This window comes from Harpia harpyja, chromosome 16 (genome assembly GCF_026419915.1).
Source record: "Harpia harpyja isolate bHarHar1 chromosome 16, bHarHar1 primary haplotype, whole genome shotgun sequence".
NCBI classification, from domain to species: domain Eukaryota; kingdom Metazoa; phylum Chordata; class Aves; order Accipitriformes; family Accipitridae; genus Harpia; species Harpia harpyja.
Genome location: NC_068955.1, coordinates 4590934 through 4612854, shown reverse-complemented (window position 1 = coordinate 4612854; position 21921 = coordinate 4590934). Strand labels below are relative to the sequence as shown.

Here is a 21921-nt window from a genome sequence, read left to right as displayed (position 1 = left end):
CTGGCAGCTCCTTCCCAAAGTCCGTTGTACCTGTGGGGAGGCAACGATGGAGCAACACAAGGGGCTACAGCTGAGCCCCCTGACACTGCCAGCTGGGGCATCTCTAGAGAAACCACTTCCAGTCAAGAACCTGTCTGCAATACCGCACCCGTACCCAGGTACCACTGATCTGGATGGGACAGAGAAACTGAAGACACATTTGGAAAGAATCAAGGAAATTCTCCTCTCGCCCTGGCTCAGAGCAGCGAGTGTGCACAGGAAGAGGTAACATAACCATGGAAACCTGGCCCATGCGAGATGCTGACGTACGCCCAGTGCTGCCCTCGGGGTCAGGGTGCCAGAACAGTCAATTCCTAGAGATGTCACTTCTTGTCATTTCAGGAAACTCAGGGGTTTTTTTGGTTTTTTTAAATAAAGGTTTCTATTTTCCTGGGTAAGACCTGATTCAAAATTATAATAAAAACCAATTATACAACTCCTCCTCCAATTACCAGGACTTGTTTGAAATCACAACGTAAACCTTGTACCCACAATGGTGCGGGCACAAGCCCACAGGAGCAGCGCGGCCGCTGCAGGAAGGGAGCAGAGCAGACTGAGCCTTGGGCCCCTGCCATGCCCCACATTTGAGCACCATGTGGAAACAGTTTTCTCCATGGCATTTATGATCGTGCACGTCTCCAAGACAAGTCAATCCAGCATGCCAAAAGGACATTAACAGGAAAATGATTCCTGTAAACTGAAAGCTCAGGTGTGGCAGCGTTTAAAACGCGTGCAGTGCTGTCAGCCAAAGCTAAACGCCTTCACTTATCCCTGTGACCGCTCCACGCAGCAGATGAAGGTCACACCAACATGGACTCTCCCTCCCCTACATGGTGTGGGATCTCTGGCAGGGTTAAGTTTTGATGGACAAGGAAGAGGATGAGGCTAGTATGTCCAATACCAGACTGACAAGAGGCCCCCGCACATTTTAAAGGGTCTCCAACGACACCAAGTCAGCAGCAAAAGAAAGTGAAAAACTGATTTCCCTGCCCTACAACAACGAGCTTCTTGAAAGCGCATTTAAAAGCTGAGGGTCACCTCGCGAGGCGTGCGCTTCAGCAGTTATGACACAAGGAGCAGCTCTGTATTTTCAGGCTGCAGCAGTGCAGGGGATGCGTGTGACAGAGCACAGACTATTGTTCGGGATCCAAGACCAGAACTGGTCATCCTACAGCAATTTCCTGATTAAACACTGACCCGCCTAGTCACTCCAGCCGGGCCTAAAAGAGCGAAAGCCTGTCCTCTCCCGAGCAAGCCGCCAGCCGTCCCCGCCGCCCACCTCCACGCGGAGGTCGCCGTCTCCTCTTTCCGTTGGGTCCGTAACTGAAATCGCTCCTAAGAAAACGAAAGGCTGGGGGTTAGGGGAATCAGTGCGAGGCGTGCAGGCAGGAAGCAGAGCTGAGCCGCTCTCGACCAGAATAGAAACAGGAAACGAGCCCGGCATCGAGCATAGCACAGCCCGCTGCCAGCGCGGGCTCCCGCGAAGCTGCATCCGTGGCTCCGCGCGGCATCGTCCCAAAAAGGGACATTTATTGGCGACGAAGGCGGAGGGTTCCGCGCAGCCCTGAGCGGGCCCAGGCGATGCAGCGTGGGGTGGGGAGTTTCCTCCCGAGCACCGGGTCAGATTAGCTCAGTTCAAACCCGGAGGAAGGAGTGGGAGGAGAGAAAATTGCCACATGGACAAATAGCTGAGCAACCCTGAGAAGCAGGTCACAGGCGTGAAACATGTCACTGGAGTGGCTGGAAGATTAGGGTAGCTTTGCAAGCAGCTCTCCACACTCTCCACTAGTAGTAAAATTTAAAAAAAAAAAAAAAAAAAAAAAAAAAAGCACAGCCTTCTCAAGAAACCACACAGAAATGACGGCCACAATCACACACTGAGAAAAGCTTAGGCAGAGGAGCCTTGGTCAGGAAAAAAAACCCAAACATTTTCAACTCCTTGTATCACCATAACTTGGAATCGAAAACTTCATATTAGCATAAACTGGAATGCACCACTCTCTCTAATACCAGTGTTTCAGGTATTATGCTCCTCAGGGCAAGCCTTCGGGTGCTGCTGTGTTTACCTGCATATCCACTGTAATGCCCAGGCACCACAGCATGCAACTAACCTGCTTTGAAATGCATACATCACTAATCCCTCTCTTAAGGCAAGCAATAAGACAAGCTCAAAAGGCCAAATACAAACCAAACAGAAGCAGGAAGTCCCATATGGAAAAAGAAAAAAAGAAAAAAAAAAAGAAAAAAAAAAAAAAGAGCTTGAAGTGACCAGCAGATTCAACTATAGAAGGTTATTTTCCCCTTCCCCCCCAAAAATTGTCAAAATGATTAATTTTAAGCTCAAAGAATTTTTAAGAAAACGTTCATTTCCTGGGCTGCACCTCCTTCCCCATCTACAGCAGCTCTGAGACAGTTTTTTGCTGCATTTCAGCCTGTTGCATTGATTATTTCCAGGTCAGGGGACACAGCTGACAGAGCTCAACTTTATTCCACTTCAAGTACCTACAGAGTACAAGTTGAAATGACCACTTTGTAAGAATGTTAAATCCAAACGGCGCTTCCGTGACAACCTCCAGCTTCCAAATTCAGAAACTACTTGACTCAAGAAAGGAAGAGGTAATCAAACAAAAAATACCTTGCAACTGCTGGCTATATTCACAGAAGGGTTCTTTCTGCACAATCCAAAACTCTGCAGCTTCATTCCTCTCCCCTCCCCACAAAACCTAATTTTGCTAAATCCATACTGCAAAGACCCAAGACCAGAATGCACATTCAAAAGTCAAACATGGATCAGGAATTTGTTTTCAGTTGGTTATATGCCTTTCTGCCATTGACAAGACACTTTTCAGATCTAAAGTCAGAGATGAACTGAAGTGAAACACAGCTGAATAAGCAAAACAGTTTTCCAATAGTGCAAAATACTGAGATTAAAACAATTCCCACTCCACATCAAGATGAAAATAAGTTGCCCAGGACAGGGATGGGGTTTCTCCCTCAGGCTATGCAGTACACTGACCAAAACAAACTAAGGACATTCTGGGGTCGGAATTCTGAAAATCCTGTCCAAGCTGCCCCAGTTTGCTTCACTATGTATCCGCTGCAACAAAAACTCAAACGCAACCTTGCTATTTCAGGACGTCCAAAACCTAGCCAGTATCTGTCCTCCTGGTTCGGCCAGAAGTCCCACCCTATGTAGAACCTTTCCTGTTGAAGCACTGCTGAAAACAATAGCTCTCACAAAAGTTTTGGTTTCCACAGATAGGAAAGTTTCACTGAAGAAATCCCAGAAAGGCCAGTGAAAAGCAAATAAAAGCCAGCACACACTGGTATCAAATCAGTTTTGCTTTATAAATGGCTTTTGGGGCCAGCCTGGAAGTCCTAACGCCACAGATACCAACTTCTGTGGTTGGGAAGGTGTAAACAGCCTGGCGTGGCAATCGCTGTCTTGATGCTCTACTCCTCATCCATCTCAAAGACATCAGGAACTTGCACTCAACTCCTTCACAGCAGCCCATAAGACAGAGACTGAGGCAAGATAACAATCTGTTCCATGTTCCATAATGAGATACAAAATTCCTCCAAACAAACCTAAAACTCCAGAGAACTTTGCAGCAGAACTGATTTGCAATCCAAATGCAAATGGATGTCCTAGTACCCTATTTGCTTCCCCTATACTTGCTACCACCACCTTCCATGTCTAAGCAGAAGGTAATTAATAGCTGGAAATATTTGATTCCTACAGACTCAGAATCCAAGCCTCAAAAGGTAAAGACACCAAACAAACTGGATACGACTTGCCAGGAAGAATTCTTTGCTAAGGAGAAGATACTAGGGAATCTCCTGGGAGAAACAGATTTATACTAAGGATTACTATTCCTCTATTACACCCAGACACAAAAGACTACACTTCACTTCTCCCATACACAATAGCAATCTAAGTTTAGTTTAGCTGCAATCCTGACAGAGACTCCCTAGGGAAGCAGCAAATTCTTCAGAGAAAATTCTTCACCTAGCCTGCTACAGGAAAAGCGTACCAGCCAGGACACTCACATGGATGCATTACTCTTTAAAAGGCATCAGTGAGTTCAAGTTAGCAGCAGCATTCTCCCCCAAAATACAGCAAGTATAATCTTCAGAAAGGAAACAACAAATCAGGAAATACTTAAGCTAGAACAGCCTGTAACACAAGCAGAAATGGAAGACCAGACATTTTGCTGCTTACAGATGAGCAGACAAAGCATTAGAGAAATCAGTAATTTGACTCTTCTGCTGTTAAAAGTCTGAATACAGGAACATCATCAGGAAAAAGTTTAGTGACACAAAAATTGTTATCCAGATGATATCTTGAAGACCCCCAACCAGAACGCTCAACGTGACATTTCTCAGGCAGATCCTAACAAAGCCAGCAAGAGCTCATAGGAGTCGAACAACTTGACAACGTCACAATCTAGGAGATCACCACCTCCTGAAATGGTGATAGGATCAGGCGAAGAAAATATTCCCCCCTTTATTGCTTAGAATTCCAACACTAATGTTGACGTACAATATTCATGTGTAAAGGCCAAGGACTCGTAAAGGCACTGGGTGCATAAATTTAACACTTTATAAGAACCTAAAAGGCAGCAAACCTCCTTTTCCTGCTGGAGCTGATCTATGTTTAATTAAAGATGATGCATGGCACAATTTGCCCCGATTCCAAGATACCCAGTGAGCTATTCCACAGCGCCCACTGAGGCTTGGAAAAGGGCTCAGAACTCCACCAAAAATTAAAAGCCCATAAACTAACTATGCTTCTGTAAGTCATACATAATGGCAAAACAGGGATCTAGGAATCCTCCCGAGTAGGATAAAACTTTCTAAAACAGACAGACTGAGCAATATAAGGAAGATAAAAAGAAATTGATAGCACCCTTCCACGTAGCTCTTTTGTTTCTAAGCATCCCTGGGCCAAACTTCATGCTAGAGATTGATCACTGAAACAAAGAGTTGACTTCCATACACTTTAGAGGTCCTCCCTTTAAACCATTCCACAGCATCACTGTCTGATGCATTTCTCAATTTACAGACGGGGTGCTGGTCTTGTCCTACAAGATCCTAACAAGACGACAAGGAATTATGAAACACATACAAGAGTAAGGGTGAGTTTCTGCAGGGGGGGTCTCCTTTTTTAAATTTTTGCCTACTAAGGAAGAGAAGGCCCAAAAATACACCAGGGTTGGGTAAGCTAAAGACTGCTCTATTTCTTAAATGCAAATCATTCGGTGATGAACTCAGGAAAACAAGATGACTATAAAGTCTGTTTAAAACAGAAGCAAGCTTTGTAGCTAGCCACTTCTAAAAGCTGGACCCATTTTTTAAACCCTGGATTTCTTTTCATCAAACCTCTAAAGTACCTGATCGGAAATTGGTGGACATTTAAAACTTTTAAATTGGATCAAATTCCCTTGTTTCTAGGTTCCTTCACTCTTACAGCCCAGATGGGTATCTTTTCTTAAACTGCTTGGAAAAATTGAAAACTCGAAAGAGGCCAAATACATATAACCACAAGGTATAAAACAAACTCCCACTTGGTGCTGAGAAGGAGCCACTTCTGCTAAGCAAAGCAACTAATTCCTATAATCTGAGTCAGAGGGCGCTGATTGGTAGGATTCATGAAGGCTCTATCAACAATGCTACTGAACAGGACTTCCCACCGTTTGGAGCTAGAGCAATTTCTTCAATTAATTCAGTGGCTTCACTTTTCCTACATTCTTCGCCAGAAGATGGGTCACATGGAAGAACTTGTGGAGAGGCAGAGTGGAAAGAAACATGCTATTTAAAAGGATTTTCCCCCAGGCCTCAGAACAAATTAAATCTTTGTAATCAGGGTCCAAAAGGCAAAAAAAAAGGAAAAGAAAGAAAAAGAAACAACCCACAACTACTCCCATTAGGTGGTCAGAACTAGAATCACTTTGTATTTTGGGTGACAATTTGTACCCACAATCCAAAGGAATTATTTCAAGGGGCTCACAACAAAGCCATTCTCATTGCTGAGAGCAAAAATAACTTTGCTATGTACACAGCTCGCTCTCCTCTGACCAATCCAACTGCAGCTTAGGAACCTGACTTAGCCAGCGGCTAAATAAAAAAATAAAAGCTCGCTCTTTTCCTACTGGTTACAATGAAAGTAACCAGCAAAATCAGAACTCAGCAGCTCAAAACTTTTCCTCCAAGTCAGAGGCACAGAACAACTTGTGCAAACTAAACTAAACTTTTAACCCTTCTCCACTTTCTTGATGAGGTTTTAACCCAAAGTTAAACTACTCTGGTCCAAAAAGTGCTGGAACACTAGGCACTAGTCTCACACCCAACTGCTCGCTCTACCCACAGCAAGCAGATTTAGAATGCAAAAGAAAATATAATTCTCCATATGCCAAGGAAGAAGCTATCTGTGACTGATCTTCCTCACTCCAGGTACAATAAACTTGTCTTTTTCACCAACTGTTCATTCTGGACCAAGGACCAAAGAAGCTTAAATCAGCAGTATAAGGATCCAATGACGCAGAAAGGGAACCGCGCTGTCAGTCTGCTAACCACCAGTGCAACAGTGGGCTGAAGGAACAAGAAAATAAAATAAAAATGAGACACTTTCCCCTGAAGGTCAGGGTCTACTCTAACAGCAGTCAGGTACTTCAGACACTACAAACAGAAAGCTAAAAAAAAAAAAAAAATCTTTTGGCTAGAACATGAGACCAGAGTATTTAGGGTTAAACTTTACTCTCAAATCCATTACTTTTGTAAATTACATTTAATCTCCAGTGGGAAGCCAGAAGCTAATGACTTAGTAAAAAGCACAAGCAGCCTCCATCATTCCCATTTCCATGTGGAATACTACCAGTGCTAATTTATCCTGCTGTGCTTCTGATTGCCCTCGCCCCATTCACTTCTAGAGCAGCTCACCACTCACCGGCAGGCTAGAAGGTCTGGACTGAAGATTCAAGTTCATATCTTCTTGCCCTTTACTGGAAGCCATTGAGGGAGCAGATGATGCCTGGGACCCAAATGAGTCTTGAGATAACTCCTGAAACATCAAGAAACACCAAAAAAACCACAAATGGGAATAAAATAAAGGCTCTGCTGGAATCACCCTGGTATATTCTCACATTGTGGAAGAATTATGTACCCTTGGTGACATTTGCCCAAAACAGGAAATAAGACAGCAAAGAGTTCAAGCCAGCATGTCTACTGCTCTGCAGGAGGACAAATACTGCCGGACTACTACAGAGAATGTTGGGAGTAGAAGTCTAAAGCATGACAAAACAGTAATTCTCCAGCTTTCCCTTATTATAGATCCTGAAGAACAGAGACTGTCCTGGGAGACTGCCTGCTTAGCTTCTTGATCTTTTAACATCTTACGATAGCTCTAAGTACTTCATTACACAAACAAGGCAAGTCAATTAAAATCTTTCAACTTTTCAAAAGCTACCTTCGATGCACTGCAATGTTTGCCAAAACATCCCAGCCAGCTTTTCACACAACTATTAAAATATTATTAAGCCTTGCTGAAAATAAATATGGTTTATGTAAAAAAAAAAAAAAAAAAAATGCTTCATGATTTTTTCTTCAATTCCATGCACTTGCTGCTTTATTTCTCCTCCCTAAGGCCAAGTTTTACATTTAAGAGCAAACTCGTCCGTCACCATCTATGTGTCACTCTGCAAGCTGTGTTCTGCTATTGTGCTAAACCAAGTGGCTCTGGAAACCACCTGGAGAACTTCTGCAGACCACAGCATGAAAACCATTCCATTATGAAATCCTTTAGACTGATATTGCCAATCAGCAGCATTTACTCGACACTGGTCTTCAAAACTGCAGTATTAGGGTGGCTTAGCCTGTTACCACCATAATATCTCTCTGTAAGAGATACAGATCTAGACACAACAGAGAAAGCAGCACATGTATTACTGCAATCATTCCAGCCAGCTTGCTGACGTGTAGTTCAACCGACTTTAATGCACAAAGGAAAGGATTTGCCCAAGATTCTTTAAAAATCACTTACAGAAGGAAACAAAGCAGGAGACAGCCTACCTGAGGAGGGGGGAAGCGTTGCTGGGAGTATGCAGACTGCTGCTGCTGCGGCTGTGACTGAGGGTATGAAGATGACTGCTGAGAAAGAGCCGAGGAAGCTGTCTGCTGAGTTTGTTGCTGCTGCTGGTAGGGTGACTGTGACTGCTGCTGTGAGTAGGGAGGCTGACTCTGTTGATGTTGCTGGGCTGTGGACTGCTGTTGAGGATATGGAGTTGGGGACTGCTGATGGGGTGGCTGGGACTGCTGCTGAGAATACGCAGGCTGCGATGTCTGAAGTTGTGGAGGTTGAGACTGAGGCTGTTGCTGCTGCTGATAAGAAGGCTGAGAGTGAGGGGTCTGGGATGGAGGCTGCTGAGAATATGGAGGCTGCTGCTGTTGGGGATGAGGGCTTTGCTGGTTGTAATATGGAGTCTGGCTTTGCTGCCCATATGCACTGGGTCCCTGCTGTCCATAAGGAGGAATCTACAGAAGAAGAGGATAGAGTTATACCAGTTATTAAGGTATTTTACATACACACACCAAATAAGGTTATGCTCAAAAAGAAAAAATTCAGATACCTGTGCAGAGCAGTTAACTGGGAATGCACTGGAAATGCCACTACTTAGATGCTTCCCAGACAACAGCAAAAGTCACTTGTGTATGATGTTATTCTTGGCAGTAACAAAATGTTAATAGGCACCATAACTAAGTTTTTAGGGATCCCTACCTGACCACCTTTCAACGATAGTAACATTGAAAGGAAAGACTGCTTGCTCAAAAAAAAAAAAAAAAAAAAAGGCAGCCTTTTGAATCCTGCAAACAGTCCAGCAGGATCATGTAATGAGCCAAAACTGACCTGAAGTCATTTCTTCTGTAAAGAACAGCTGTGTCTTTAACAGAACACAGCAGAAAGAACATCTTACTCCCCCCACTATTTATTTCTGCCTTGTTTGATTCAATGCTCTGCCGTTGCCTCTCTTGGAAGCAAGGATTCCACAGGTCTTTGTACATCGATCACACCTGCATCCAGATGTGGTGCAACATAGCCTAAAGAAATGCCATTTTACCTAAGCAACCGATTCCAACCTGGTTGAAGGTGGTCCCTTCAGAAGACACAGTACTTTGTTGCTCTTCTGCCTGCCCCTGCTGTAAACAGAGACTACAGAAGCTTGGGTGCTCTACCTGCTGTGCATATGAGATGCTGCCCATTGTACTTTGCGTCCTGCTTTGCATTCCCATGGGATATCTCTGGGGAGTCTGTGGCCCATACGGCTGTCCTGGATAGCCATGCCCTTGCTGTGGCCCCGCCTGAGGTCCCTGTTGCTGTGTGTACGGGTTGTTTCCTCCATACGGCTGAGGCCTCATCTTCCCCATCTGATCCATTGGGCTTGAAGGCTGCAAAGCAAGTTGTGACACACAATGTACTTCCAGCTACATATAGGAATCATTCACAACTTCCCAAAAACCCCAGAAGAAAACTTCAACAGGTTGGCGCAGAGAAGCAGAAGCTCGTCTGCCTCTTCTCAGGCACTTAAACCCCACAGTTACATTCTGAATTACAGCAGGATTCCTGTTGCCCTTTCAAACCTACAGACGTTTCACAAAGAACAAACCCAATGAGAAGTCATTTTGTGCTGACGTATCTCCCATGGTCGGAGGACAGGGAAGAAGGGCGGAAGGATCATTAAGGAAGATGAATTATCAGTGTAAGTGGCTTTTCCCCATAGTAGGTAGTAGTTTAATGTCCAGATACTCCACAACAAGGTAAATTTAGGCTGAAAATCTAAATATTCACAAGAAACACTGCTTCTTTCACATATAACAAGGTCTCCCAATTACACTTACGCATTTCAATTAATCCATATTGATGTAGTAATACTGGGCAGTGCTACTGACATTGACAGCATTCAAGGCTGCAGTTCCATTTTTGCCTTTTTTTTTTTTTTAACATGTGCTTTGCGTCTGCTGCCTTTTGTAGAATAAAGGTTTCTAAATCAAATTTCTTCCAATGCATGAAAAAAAGATTTGTCAGCCTTGAAAGTCAGGTCCCTGAGTTTTAGAGCAGACATGATGAGACGAGTGAATAAATGCAACTTTCTTAGGACTTCCTAATCTGTACTACCCCTGCCTGCAGCCAAGACATAGGAACAGTCAATCATATTTCCTGAAAATACTATAAACCTCAAAACACAGTCTTTCTACCTAGGCAGTACTATTCCCACCTTAAAGCAAGGACTGCTTTGGTGTAGCAACCTCTAAACGAATCCCAGGCGTAGTCTTTAACCTCCATCACTTGGACTGAATAAGAATTGTTCACTGATCTCCTGATGACCTAATACCAATTAGATGTCTTCCACCAGATCACCATGACAATGGACTCTCTATTACACCATTCCTTCCTGCAACTAGCCCTAGGGTGGTATTTGTACAGATCCACCCTCTCTTGCTGAGATCAGGTGCTTGAGGAGTGGCACTACAGGCCTGCACAAGCAAATATCGCACAAAGCCAGCTCCTGCTGGAAACCTGAAAGAATCCCAGAGACCAGAACAGTATTTCAGTTATGTTTGCAGAATCCACCCTCCTAGGAAAAAAAGTTCATGCAGTATGCTACACTTCAGAAAATCCTACCCCAACAGCCAGCACAGCTTGAAGTCCCAACACACAGACCCTGAAAACATTTGTTTGACCAGCTGTCTGCTACGTCTTGCCTGCCAGGCAAGCCACACAGCACCGAGCCCACGCCAAACAGAAGTAAGTAGGGGCACAACGGGGAGTTAATAGTACTCTTGTGGGGCAACAGGAGCTGGGCCACGGGAGGGAATTTAATGGAGATGGCAGGAAAAGCACCCCATTTTTGGTAAGGGGGGGGCTACCCACTCAACTGAAATCAGGCTCTCTTAGACAAATTTGCACCAATATGGCATAAATCAATTAAGAACCAGGTCCAAGTCCCCTCCTCCACTCCAGTTCAGCCCCGGACACCCCTGCAGATACAGTGTTTGCCATTCTACAGAAGCTGTTCACAAACGACCACGTGCATGGCACCAGTATGATTCTCTCCACTGAGGCAGATTTTAGATGCCCTGCCATGCTCAGTTGCGCTGGATGTTTCCATTTTCGTCCATACTGATACTAAAAGAGTTCTGAAAAAGTTACGTTTCATGTTTTATGTTCAAGTTATCATGGATACTACCACTGAGAAGCGAGACGGACAGAGGCTGCAGGACCTCAGAGGAGGAAGTCCAGAGAAGCCATAAATCCCCGCACTCCCAAACGGCCGTACCCCGCAGACCACGCCATGCACCCACACGGGTTTTGTACCATGCTCTGAAAAGGAGCTTCCATTCAGGGGGTCAGACAAGAAAAAAAAGAGGTCTTTGATGGCTGTAGTCTGAATCCTCAGAGCTACAGTGACTTACCTCCTGAATGGCAGCACCCATGTGGAGCTTCCATACACCCTAACGGATGCAAATCGTGTTTACATCTTTCAAGCAATTGTCCCTAATGCTTCCTGAGTCTTGTCTTGTGGGTATCACCTTAGATTACCAACATCTTTTCCCTCCCCACACTACCTTCTTTGGTATGTAAAAACAGTGCCACCAGGAGTGCTTCCCAGCCCCTAGCTTTTGACAAGTCAAACCTCTCTTTCACCACCCCCCAAACACACACCTCCTTTCTTCTTCTACCTGATCAAGTGCAACTTTGGGGTTACTGACTAAACATTTCAGCATCTTTTCCGTTTGTTACTTGCTTCCTCTTGCTGGTTACCTCACCTTCGCAGCCTGCTAGCAACAGCAGCTTCTCAAATACATTCCTGTTTGGGGATATTTTTTTTTTTTTCTAAATATGCACACACCACATGCTGCCTTCTCTGCACAGATTTTCTTGTCTGTGGTCACCCGCAAAGCTAACCATATCTTCAGGAAAGATAGAAACAAGGTGAAGATGCACTTTTCCATGACTCCTACAGGAAGCATGATGACTGTAAAAAACTTCAAGAAACATTTGGAACTGTTTATGCAGCCAGAAAAAAAAAAAAAAAAAAAAGCCAAACCCAAAACCCAAACATATTTCCAGGATGTGACCAAGTCGTCACCTTGATTGCTCAGCGTAGGAGTACACAACGTGCTTCCAAACTGCGCTGCTTTGAACTGCCACTCTTCCACAAGGCCCTAGCGCACAGAGGATGCTAAAAACAAACACGAAGAGCACCACTCTAAATTACAGCCTTATAGATAAAATTCTATACACAGAAGAAATGTAAACGCCAATTAATCTCTAATGAAGGAACTATTTCATACGCACACTCCTGACTCGTTGCAAACCAACAGGCTAATTCGTGCTCCCTGGGGCTGCCGCGTACATCTCAAATGCTGCAACGCATTGTTTCTTCCTTTAAAATCTCCCATTAAAGACAAATATCTCTTTTGCTGACAGGGCTTTAACTGCTCTCCTCTTAGCAGTGTTGCTCTGGCTTAGAGCCTACCATCAGGAAGTCTACTTGAATCTGCTGTCTCAATCCTTTTAGGTAATTTAACTACACGTGCCTCAAGAAAAGAACAGTCAAAGTTGAAACGCAGCAAAGTGCAGATCAATCCAACAGCTTGTGCGAAGATTTTAGGGGGAGCAGAGGTGCTGCACAGCTCCTTTGTACACCCATGTTACACGAGATGGGTAAGCCAAGAGGAAGCGACGCCTATTCGCTTGCAAGAACACTTCAGGATAAATAAGGAAATACCAAACTCCGACTGCAAAAGGCTGGAGATTCTTCTCTGGACTGATACATGGGAAATCCTTTCAATAGGAAACCACAGGAGTAGATTACTGTGATTACACTTCAAAAGCAAAGGCCCTGCCACAGAGACACATAATTGAGAGAAAGTGTTGCTCCTTGATCACTGAAGTCCAGACCCCCTGCTTACACCTCCTTGCATTCATAGAAATTGCTTCTATTCTCCCTTCAATCTCGGTATCTCTGCTGTTTTATAACACTGTTAAGTACCAAAACTTGGCAAAACATAGCCCTGTCACAAGTCAAACTTTCAAAAGCAAAGTTGTTTGGTATGGTGTGTAATGAAAGCAACTGTAAGCCAGTGCTCCAGAGAAACTGCTGAGCTTTCAAAAAACTTAAGATATTTCTAGACTAAGAGCTTGTAACAGCAAGCCCAAAGAGAGCTTAAATTGCCGAGTTCAAAAGCTCTCCAAATCAGTATGTGTAATGTGAAGTATGTCAGACCCCTAAAATGAAATGGCACTGTGAAAACCAGCTATTCTTAAAAACAACGCCGGAGTTTTCCTAAAAAAAAGCTTTTAAGCAGACGAGAGGATTCCACAAACAATTCTTTTTCAGATTTTGTCCAGTAGAAGAGAAATTTGGCCTCTTGAAAGAACAGTTTGGTTAAATTGGAGGGGACTTGCTTAATGGTCCCAGCAGGAAAACGAGTAAAGGGATGAGGCAAATCCCACTTCAGAAGCAAGAGCCAAACTCTCCACAGCTGTATAGAAAAATGTAATTCTGACTTTCCTGATTACTTTATTACATATTCGTATTTTATTACGCCAGAGGAAGAAAAGGAAGGAGAGTCATTTACTGAACTCTCCAGTTTCAAATCAGCATCATTCAATTATTGGCAAACGTGGGTATTGGCAAACGTGGGTATTGGCCGCAACTGGCTTCCTCAGCTGCCCAAAAAAAAAAATAGAAAGGCCAAAAAAATAATAAAAAAGCCCTAAGCTCTCACCTTGGATTTGACATCTTTTCCTGACCAGATCTGTTGTCCATTTTTTGTGATAAAAAATAATAAAAAGCATTACTGGCTGTTTAACTGAGAGAAGCCCTAATTGATTCCCACAGTAATTAACCTGCATTTTACCTCGGAGAGTGGTAGTTAAGGAAGTCGGCACTGCTATTTATAACTCATCTCAAATTGAGGGCAGACTGCCTAAAATCTAACACATCCCAGCTGTACTCCTGTTTGAACTGGGGCCAAGGGAATTTTTTAAAGCAATCTTGGCACTGAATGAATGACACCAACAGTATGAGCGCGCGTGTGGTTGTGTTGTGGTGACGTAGCAGTGGAGGTGGAAGGGGAAGGGGGGGCAGCACGCCGTAATCCCTCTCCCAAGCCCGCTCGCCGCGTACAGGCTCGGCCCCAGCCGGTACAACACGCCGGAGCCGCCCACCGAGAAGCAAACACAGGAAACGTCTTTTCCTGTGGAACGCCTTGAAGTGAGAAGCACATGGCTAATCTGCATAAAAGCAAAGCCACACCACTCCTGCCAGGAAGGTTAGTGCTCGTAATCTCTGGCCATGGAGCTGGCTGCCTGCGAGGACTTGGACCGGCGCCTGATAACCCAGAAAGAGCCGAGAACAGATGGGCAAGGACCCCGGCAGAAACAGCACCGCGCACGTGACTCGCCACATGGCCCCGCGAGCACAAACTATTGTTTGGCTGCTGAGCGCCGGTACAAAGACAAGCCCGACCGGGCTCTGCGAATTCAGTGAGAGGCGGCAGCTGGTCCCCTACCATCATCAGGCTGGCCGGACGATGGGGACCACTGAACCCTGGAGGCCTGGAAGTTGCCAAGCTGAGAAGATGCTGACCAGCGCCGATGCAGGTTAACGCTGTCCCACAGGCTCACAGAATGAACTGCTCACCTCCCCGGGGCTGAAGCCGGATAGGATCTTACTGAAGTGAAGAAACTAGGTCTTGGCAGAAGAGCGTGCTCTTTCCTCGTGTCTCCAACTCCTCGTTAGCCAAAGGCAAGGGCAAGTAGTCTCTGCAGCCAGTGAAGTTACAAAGCAGATTGCCATGTTGGCTATAAAAATTACGTTAGTGATGGACAACGCTGGGAAAGGGGAGGCATTTTCCCTAAGAATTAGTCAGCTGGGATCATGGTCATATTGGATTTAATCACTGAAACCAGGCAAGAGCATAAAACCACCCATGGTCCCCCAACCTTTCTGTGCCATTTCTATCAAAATCAACAAGCCGTATGAAGCAGAAAATCAGCAACAGCAGCATCAGCTTAACAGGCTGGTAACACCTAGAGTGGCTCATGAAAAAGACCGGGGTTCAAAATCAGCAGCTTTCCCCGCCCATTTTCCAGTCCATTCCACCCCACTGAGAAACATCAACCACGCGAAGGCACATGAGACTCATGGCAAATGCAGAATCACCCAGGAAAAATATTTTGTCTCGATCGCAAGGCTGCCAAGAGGCTTTATCAACTGAGCATTAATGTTTCAAAGAAGCAACCCTAATCAAAGTGGAGAGGCTGCACTGACCTTTGCCATTTCTAGTACACTCCACAGCCTCTGGAGCTACCAAGAGCTCAGGCTGTCGCAAGACAACCAAGACTGGGTTGGGTCTTGGAGGTCCCAACATGCAACACCATTAACACACCACATTCACACTGTCTCCAGGGATGAGGGCTTTCACCTCCCACCTCCTAGACTAAACCTCTGCCATATTTTCAAGTTCAAAGGGCACTATAAGAGTTATGCTGCCTGCAGCATCAAGGCACCAGTGCCTTGGTCAAGACAAACTCAATTTTCCGCATACTCACCAGTGTTAAGCTACATTAGGTGTGATGGTGCCCGCACATAAAGCGCAGGTACTCGCAAACAAACGTGAAACGCACAGGAGGGATTGCTCCAAACTGGCACAAAGCCTCGCAGACCCACCAACACCAGCCAGGCAGACTGGAAGACTGAAGCAAGCAGACAGGTACTCCCTCGTGACTTCATCCAACCATGGCAATGCCATGACGTCGCTGAGAAAACAGAACTAACAGGGAGGGGGGAACACAAAGACATCCAGCAGGCAACACAAGATGCTTCAGCAAACCCTACTTTCAACTGGTCACTCTCATGCCTCAGGTTTGCACTTCAGACACTTTCATGCCTGTCTGTATCTCCTGAAACTCCATCGTAAGTGACTCCCAATTCCTCCTTAACCACTCTAGAGAGCTCAAGCTGAGAAATGAGCACAAACTAACAACCATCCTCATTCGTGAGCAAACACAGTTCATCTTCCAGTGAGGAACACTTTCATCTGGTCTATTTAAGGTGCAACTGGCTGTGCTAAGGTCAATATCCCAGCCTGAACTCGCTGCCTTTTATAGCCTTCTGAAGGGCCAGTGCACTGGGTCATACTTCATTGCCTCTCTTCCTATGGTGGTCTGCTTTTAAAGAGAGATGGAAGAGGCCAAGCGGAAATTAAAGTTAAGATAAAAAGAAAAATCCTCCTGTAGTAGATTAAGATGCCCCCAAAAGACAAAACACCTAGAAAACCCTGCAGTAAACACTACGCTGATGTGTATCAAGTGTCTCACAAGGACAGTTTAAACGACAAGCCTGTGTTACTGAGAACATCATCACAGAAATGTGCACTTCCTTTTTTTCTTTTCCCCTCCCTTTTTTAAACTTGAGAAATCCACCAACTTCCTTCAGTCCCTCAGCATAAGCAGGCCGACACTCCAAGGCTGCACTGGTACTGCTCAGCACCCATCAGTTACTCTCCTGCCTACCCTCCAGGGCAGTACCCATCACTTTGAGAAACAAGCACTCCAGTAATGAAGCAGGCTGGGTTGCTCTGCCTCACACCCATAAGCTTGGGGTACCAAAACCTGACTGCTGGAATATAGTACAGGATTGGTTTCAGGGTTACAAACATTCACCTTTTGGAAACGTGCAGGACCAGTCTATTTTTATGTAAGCTACAGAAAAATAAAACTTCCCCCCCCCTTGCCCCCACAAATCCTAGAATCTAGCTTAGATTTGAATACACAACCGAGAGGTGATGTATTATCATCTCATTATCAATGGCCAATGCAGATTAAATTACTGGTTGCCAAAGTATTCAAATAACTGACCTCTGCTCAACAGTTTCAGTTCTGCAACTAGAGAGAGCCTGGTTTTTCTTCTGACTTTTTCCAGTAGGTCAGAGTTTGACGGAAGACACTTTCTATTCCTCTAATCTTCTGCTAACACACAGACCTCAGAATAAGCTAATGATATCAACGCTACATACAAAAGGAAAACAGGACATTTTCTAAATTACTTCAGTCACCTGCTTCGCACTATTTGGAGCTCCTGTAAACTCAAAATCAGCCCTGTTACATGTTGCTCCTTTCCTTGATCAGACACTTATTAAACCAGTTCCTTCGGGGAGATTTTCTGTAAATCCAGGATACTAAGTTTTACCAGTGGAAAAAAGATGAATAAGTTTTCTCCAAGCAGCTATACTGTGAACTATATCTCCCTGGCTAAACACAATTCAGTAATTACCCTATTAACATTTCTCAGCAAGAGGCCAGTCCACACATCTCGGAGGACTATCCTAAGCACCACTCTTACTAATACTCTTCAAATTGATTAAAACTGACCAGAGTTTTGCTTACAGGATGTATCATTATGGAACATTTTATTCCTGAAAGAAGTCAATCAGAAGAAGGTGATCCAGTGGGGAAGTGAAATGAGAGCATCACCTCAAACCCTCACTGGAAATAACCCAACAGGGGTGCAAGCGTTCGTGCCCAAGTACAAGCAGGGTTCTGGGGTTTTTCTATTTTTTTTTAAAAGGTGGAGGGCTGGAAGGTGCCAAGCCTGCCTGCGTTTTAAACAAAGTGCATTTCTTGATCTCACCTTTCCTTCCCAGCCTGACTTTAAGCCCCCCTTAACAAATTCAACAAATCCAGCTTATCAAGGCTCTGGATTTCAGTTCCTTTCTCCAGTCAGTTGTTCTCTCTGACACATGGCCACACTGCTTATCACACCACAATATTTAGCTATCTCTCAGGACCCTCGATATAATATTTCAACCACTATCATATCTAAAGACGACTCACAACTGGTTTTCTGCAATCTTCAGGATATACTAAAAGGCAGATGCATGCTCACCTTAACAGGACATTTTTCTGGACTTGTGAAAAGCTGTAGTACAAAAGTAAGATTTATGCTGGGAACAGTGAGGTGGACTGACCTGGGAGAGGGGGAAACTCTGCTTTGTGTTTATGCAAAGTTAGCACCAGGCTGAACCTTGCCCACAGCCGGGCTCACACAGTACCCTCGTCCTCCTGAGACACACAAGCAACACGATGGCAGGTTCCTCATGGACTCCTCTCCTGTCTGCAAGCTCAGCACACATCCTTGTGGAAACAGCGCAAGTGATCCCCTACCACCTGAAAATTAGGCAACAACCAGAGGATTCATTTCCCTCTCTCCCCATCTCTCTTTCGGCAGCACGACACCAACGATGTGGCTAAACATCCACGTTGTTTCAAAATACCGTGATGTAATGCCTTTGCAGGGGCTATGAATGGCAGGGAAGAGAGCAGCCCAAGCCTAGGCTGAGTCTGCCCGTGGCACAGCTCACACTGCAGCAGGCTGGACGACACACGTTGTCCCTATCTGACAACCCAGTCCAGACCGGATGACTTGGCTGGGCAATCGGTTCCTTCTTTATCAAACAGACCCTGATGTGGAAGCAGAAGCTGACAACTATTTACATGATTATTTTAACATGGCACGAGATTCTGACAAACTCTATTTACTGAATTAAATGCAGTCAAAATTAACAAAGGATTATGATTCTTTTGCAATAGCTGGAGACTAGTGAAATTTTCAGACATTTCACAGGTAGTCAGAGTCAGATTATGCAGTTAGCTATTTAGACTGACAGTGTGATCTCTAACACCTCCAATAATTTCAATTTACACTTAAGGATGAAAATATAATTTCCTTCTACCTGAATATTAGATAAATAGCTATCCCCTCACTCTGAGACTTCAACTCACTTTAGAAGCACACTATTCAACAAACTCACCCCAAGATTTCCAAAGTGCCACTGTTGACTCCTCCCAAAATCTAAGCAACACCAAGATGTAAAGAAAACTGCATCTCAGCTCCATGGGAGATGATCCCAAGGAACATATGATAGTTGTAAAGAGGTGGTGTTCCTTTTAAGATTGAAAGAAACTTCCTTCCTGAATATTAAATCAGGCTTAAGTTTAGCCAACCTCCTACATCTGCTTTAATGAACTGGAGGCAAGTCAACAAAAAGACAGTTAAATGTCTCATTACAGTATTTTCGTTCCAGGCCTACTTACACACTAGAAGGAGCAAGCAAGCTGATGTTGTACCACAGAAATGGGACCGGGCCAAGAGCAAGCCATAAAAAAAGCAAGAGGAGGAAGGGCTAGGATGGAAGAGCAAAATTATACTAAGTGTCACCACCACTTAAGTGATCTCATTTCAATCAGCTGTTCCAGATCACTAGCAAGATGCAAAATATTTGCACTAAGCACCACTGAAAACCTGAAAGGGCTGCAGAAGCCCTGTAAATACATTCAGACAACTGCGACCTGTGGCAAACTTCAGTCTTCCAGTTAATTCTCCATAACCCCCGTTTCCCTTAAAACAAGCAATACTGATCTCATGGACGGATGTCTTTTGCTACTTAACACGGTGGATGTTTTCCAAAACTTTAGGCCTGAAGGAAGACCCACTTCCTTCTAGTGAGCAAGAGGCTCACTAGAGTTTACTTTCCAGAACAAAGTTAGTTTTATCAATTCTTCAAAAGCCCTTTCTCTACAGAAATCCAGTGGGTCCTGGTGCACACTCAAGAGTTGATAAGGCACCTCCAGCATAGCCCCCTAGCTTTCTAAAAACAATTTCTTGCTAACTCTTCATCCATAAAATGCAGCACTGCAGGTTTCTACCCACTTGTGTCTGTCTGAAAGCTCAATCTGTATTTGAATATCTCATCACTTTGCAAATTTGTCTCATTTTACACCAGAATAAATGGTGGCTGAACAGACTCAACTGGACAGGCAAATTCCCATGACCTCTTAACCATGCCAGGTCGGTAAGGGCACACCCAAGACACATCTCCAGATCAGGTCAGGGCTCTAAAACACGACAGGTCTCCAGCAGTCCCAATTCTCCTACTGTACACAACACTAAGATGGAGGAGGACGCAGACACGCTCATTGTAAGAAAGAGGTACAGCTGTCGGACGCTACCTCATCTCAGCATGCAGAGCTCCATCTTGTCCAGAGCAGCTGCCTGCTTTAATAAGAGCTGCATGTCAGGGCCTGTAGTTTCTACAAGCCACGTTTCAGAATTACACAGGCTCTCCCTTGCTTCTGCAGAATAATTGAATTTATTTAAAAGCGTGTATAATGCAACATAAAGGAAGATCAAAATAATCCAAGACATCTTGAGTTTTGGAATGAATCTGTAGAAAAGACAGGCAATCTCAGTTTAACTTAGCACAAAACTCTGTGCTTCATCACCCTCGCCTCCTAGACCTTGAATTCAAACTCACAGTTCAGTGGTGGACATCAGCTCTGCTTCGTGATGGGGTAATGCGGATCAGCCAGCTGTAATTGCCCAAAGGCACACCCTTATCCCAGCCAGCAGAGGTGGGGTAATGATCTGCTAATTACTTCCAAGAGTATCTCAAACATACCTCAGTTACAGGGTAGCAGCTGACATTCACAGCACATTTTGTATTGCACCAGGGTTAGCCCTAGTGTCACCTCATCAGGAAGCAACTTAGTACACCTTAAACGCTGTCCACCCCTCCTGACCCCGCCGCAGTATTTTACAGGAGGGATCCAACACGAAACAAGGTAACAAAACTTTGTTTTGCTAATAGGAAGAAGAAAAGTTATTTTCCTTCTCATTACAGCAGCTGACAAATTCGGGTGCTATTTTTGTGGATTTTATTGAGCCTTCTCTTATTTTAGCCTTAAAATTCAGCCTTCAAGACTCCACTTCAGTTCCGTGGAACCAAAAATATTTAAAATTGCAGCAATGACAAGTTACCATCTGCATTTACCAAGGATGCATTCGGTAACTTTATAGCAAGCAACAACCAATCTCCAGTATTTATACCCAAACGATCTATTTGCATCCAGAAAGCAGAGCTGCTGTCATCCCTGCGTTGGTAAGAGAGGAGGTTGGGGGAGATGAAAAGACTACGTAGGCAAGAAACTCAGAGCTGCAGCCAAGCCAGCTCCCAGACAGCAGAGAAGACACAGTACTAGAGCCTTCATCAAGCCAACGCTGTCGTGACTCAGGTTCGTTACACTTGGCAAGCCCAACACGAATCCCAGCCCCGCAGTGACACAAGGTCATTGTCATTTAAAAATAATAGTAACTTTTTTTTTTTTAAAAGCCCACCAGCCCTTGGTTATAGTGACTTTTGAAGCCTGGGTCCACTGCCCCATGCTTGCTTCTGTCATTGGGCTTTTATTTCATCTACATCCAGAAAAATCCAGCTTTCTTTTAAAGCAAAATGAACAACGTGGGGAGTTGCTTAGCAAGTTAAAAGGAGTGTGTGCTGGCAGCTGGTGAGAAGATACAAAAATTCGTAACTGTGCCAATGCCATGGGGGGAGGAGGAACAGCCAACGCTGCGAAGTCTTCACTGGTTTCAGGAACAGGTATAACAAGAAACTGCAAGACAACTCATATGAGAAAAGGAAGATGAGACATGACTGTACCTTGACAGCAGTGACAACTCTGAACAGTTTATTGCCATTTACAGAGTGATCAGATTTAAAGCTAACCTTAATACATGTTCACCATTCAGTACAAGTATCACTGTTGCCTTGACACAGTGCACTTTCAACACACTGCATTCATCATTAAGGACAGTAAATCTGCACTCTGAAGCTCAGCAGCAAATTATACCACGATCTCCTGATACAATACGCCTAAGGAGTTATTCGCCTGAGCGTGCGGACAACGGATTTAGTTAGCACCTTGCTCTGGAGAAGGGAGGCAAGGGTTAAAGGCCAAAACACAGTTGAAAGCTGAGGAGC

The 21921-nt window shown here is 44.6% G+C and overlaps 1 protein-coding gene across 2 annotated transcripts in view; it reads right to left on the bottom strand.

Annotated features, from left to right (window-relative positions):
* ARID1A (AT-rich interaction domain 1A) overlaps positions 1–21921 on the bottom strand; it is a 61337-nt gene that overhangs the window by 28104 nt on the left and 11312 nt on the right. For both annotated transcript variants that reach the window (XM_052810485.1, XM_052810486.1), the window contains exons 2-4: positions 9268–9480; positions 8107–8568; positions 6986–7099 (exon numbers count right to left, since the gene is read on the bottom strand). In XM_052810485.1, the coding sequence (XP_052666445.1) occupies positions 6986–7099; positions 8107–8568; positions 9268–9480 (789 nt within the window). The remainder of the gene's footprint in view (positions 1–6985; positions 7100–8106; positions 8569–9267; positions 9481–21921) is intronic.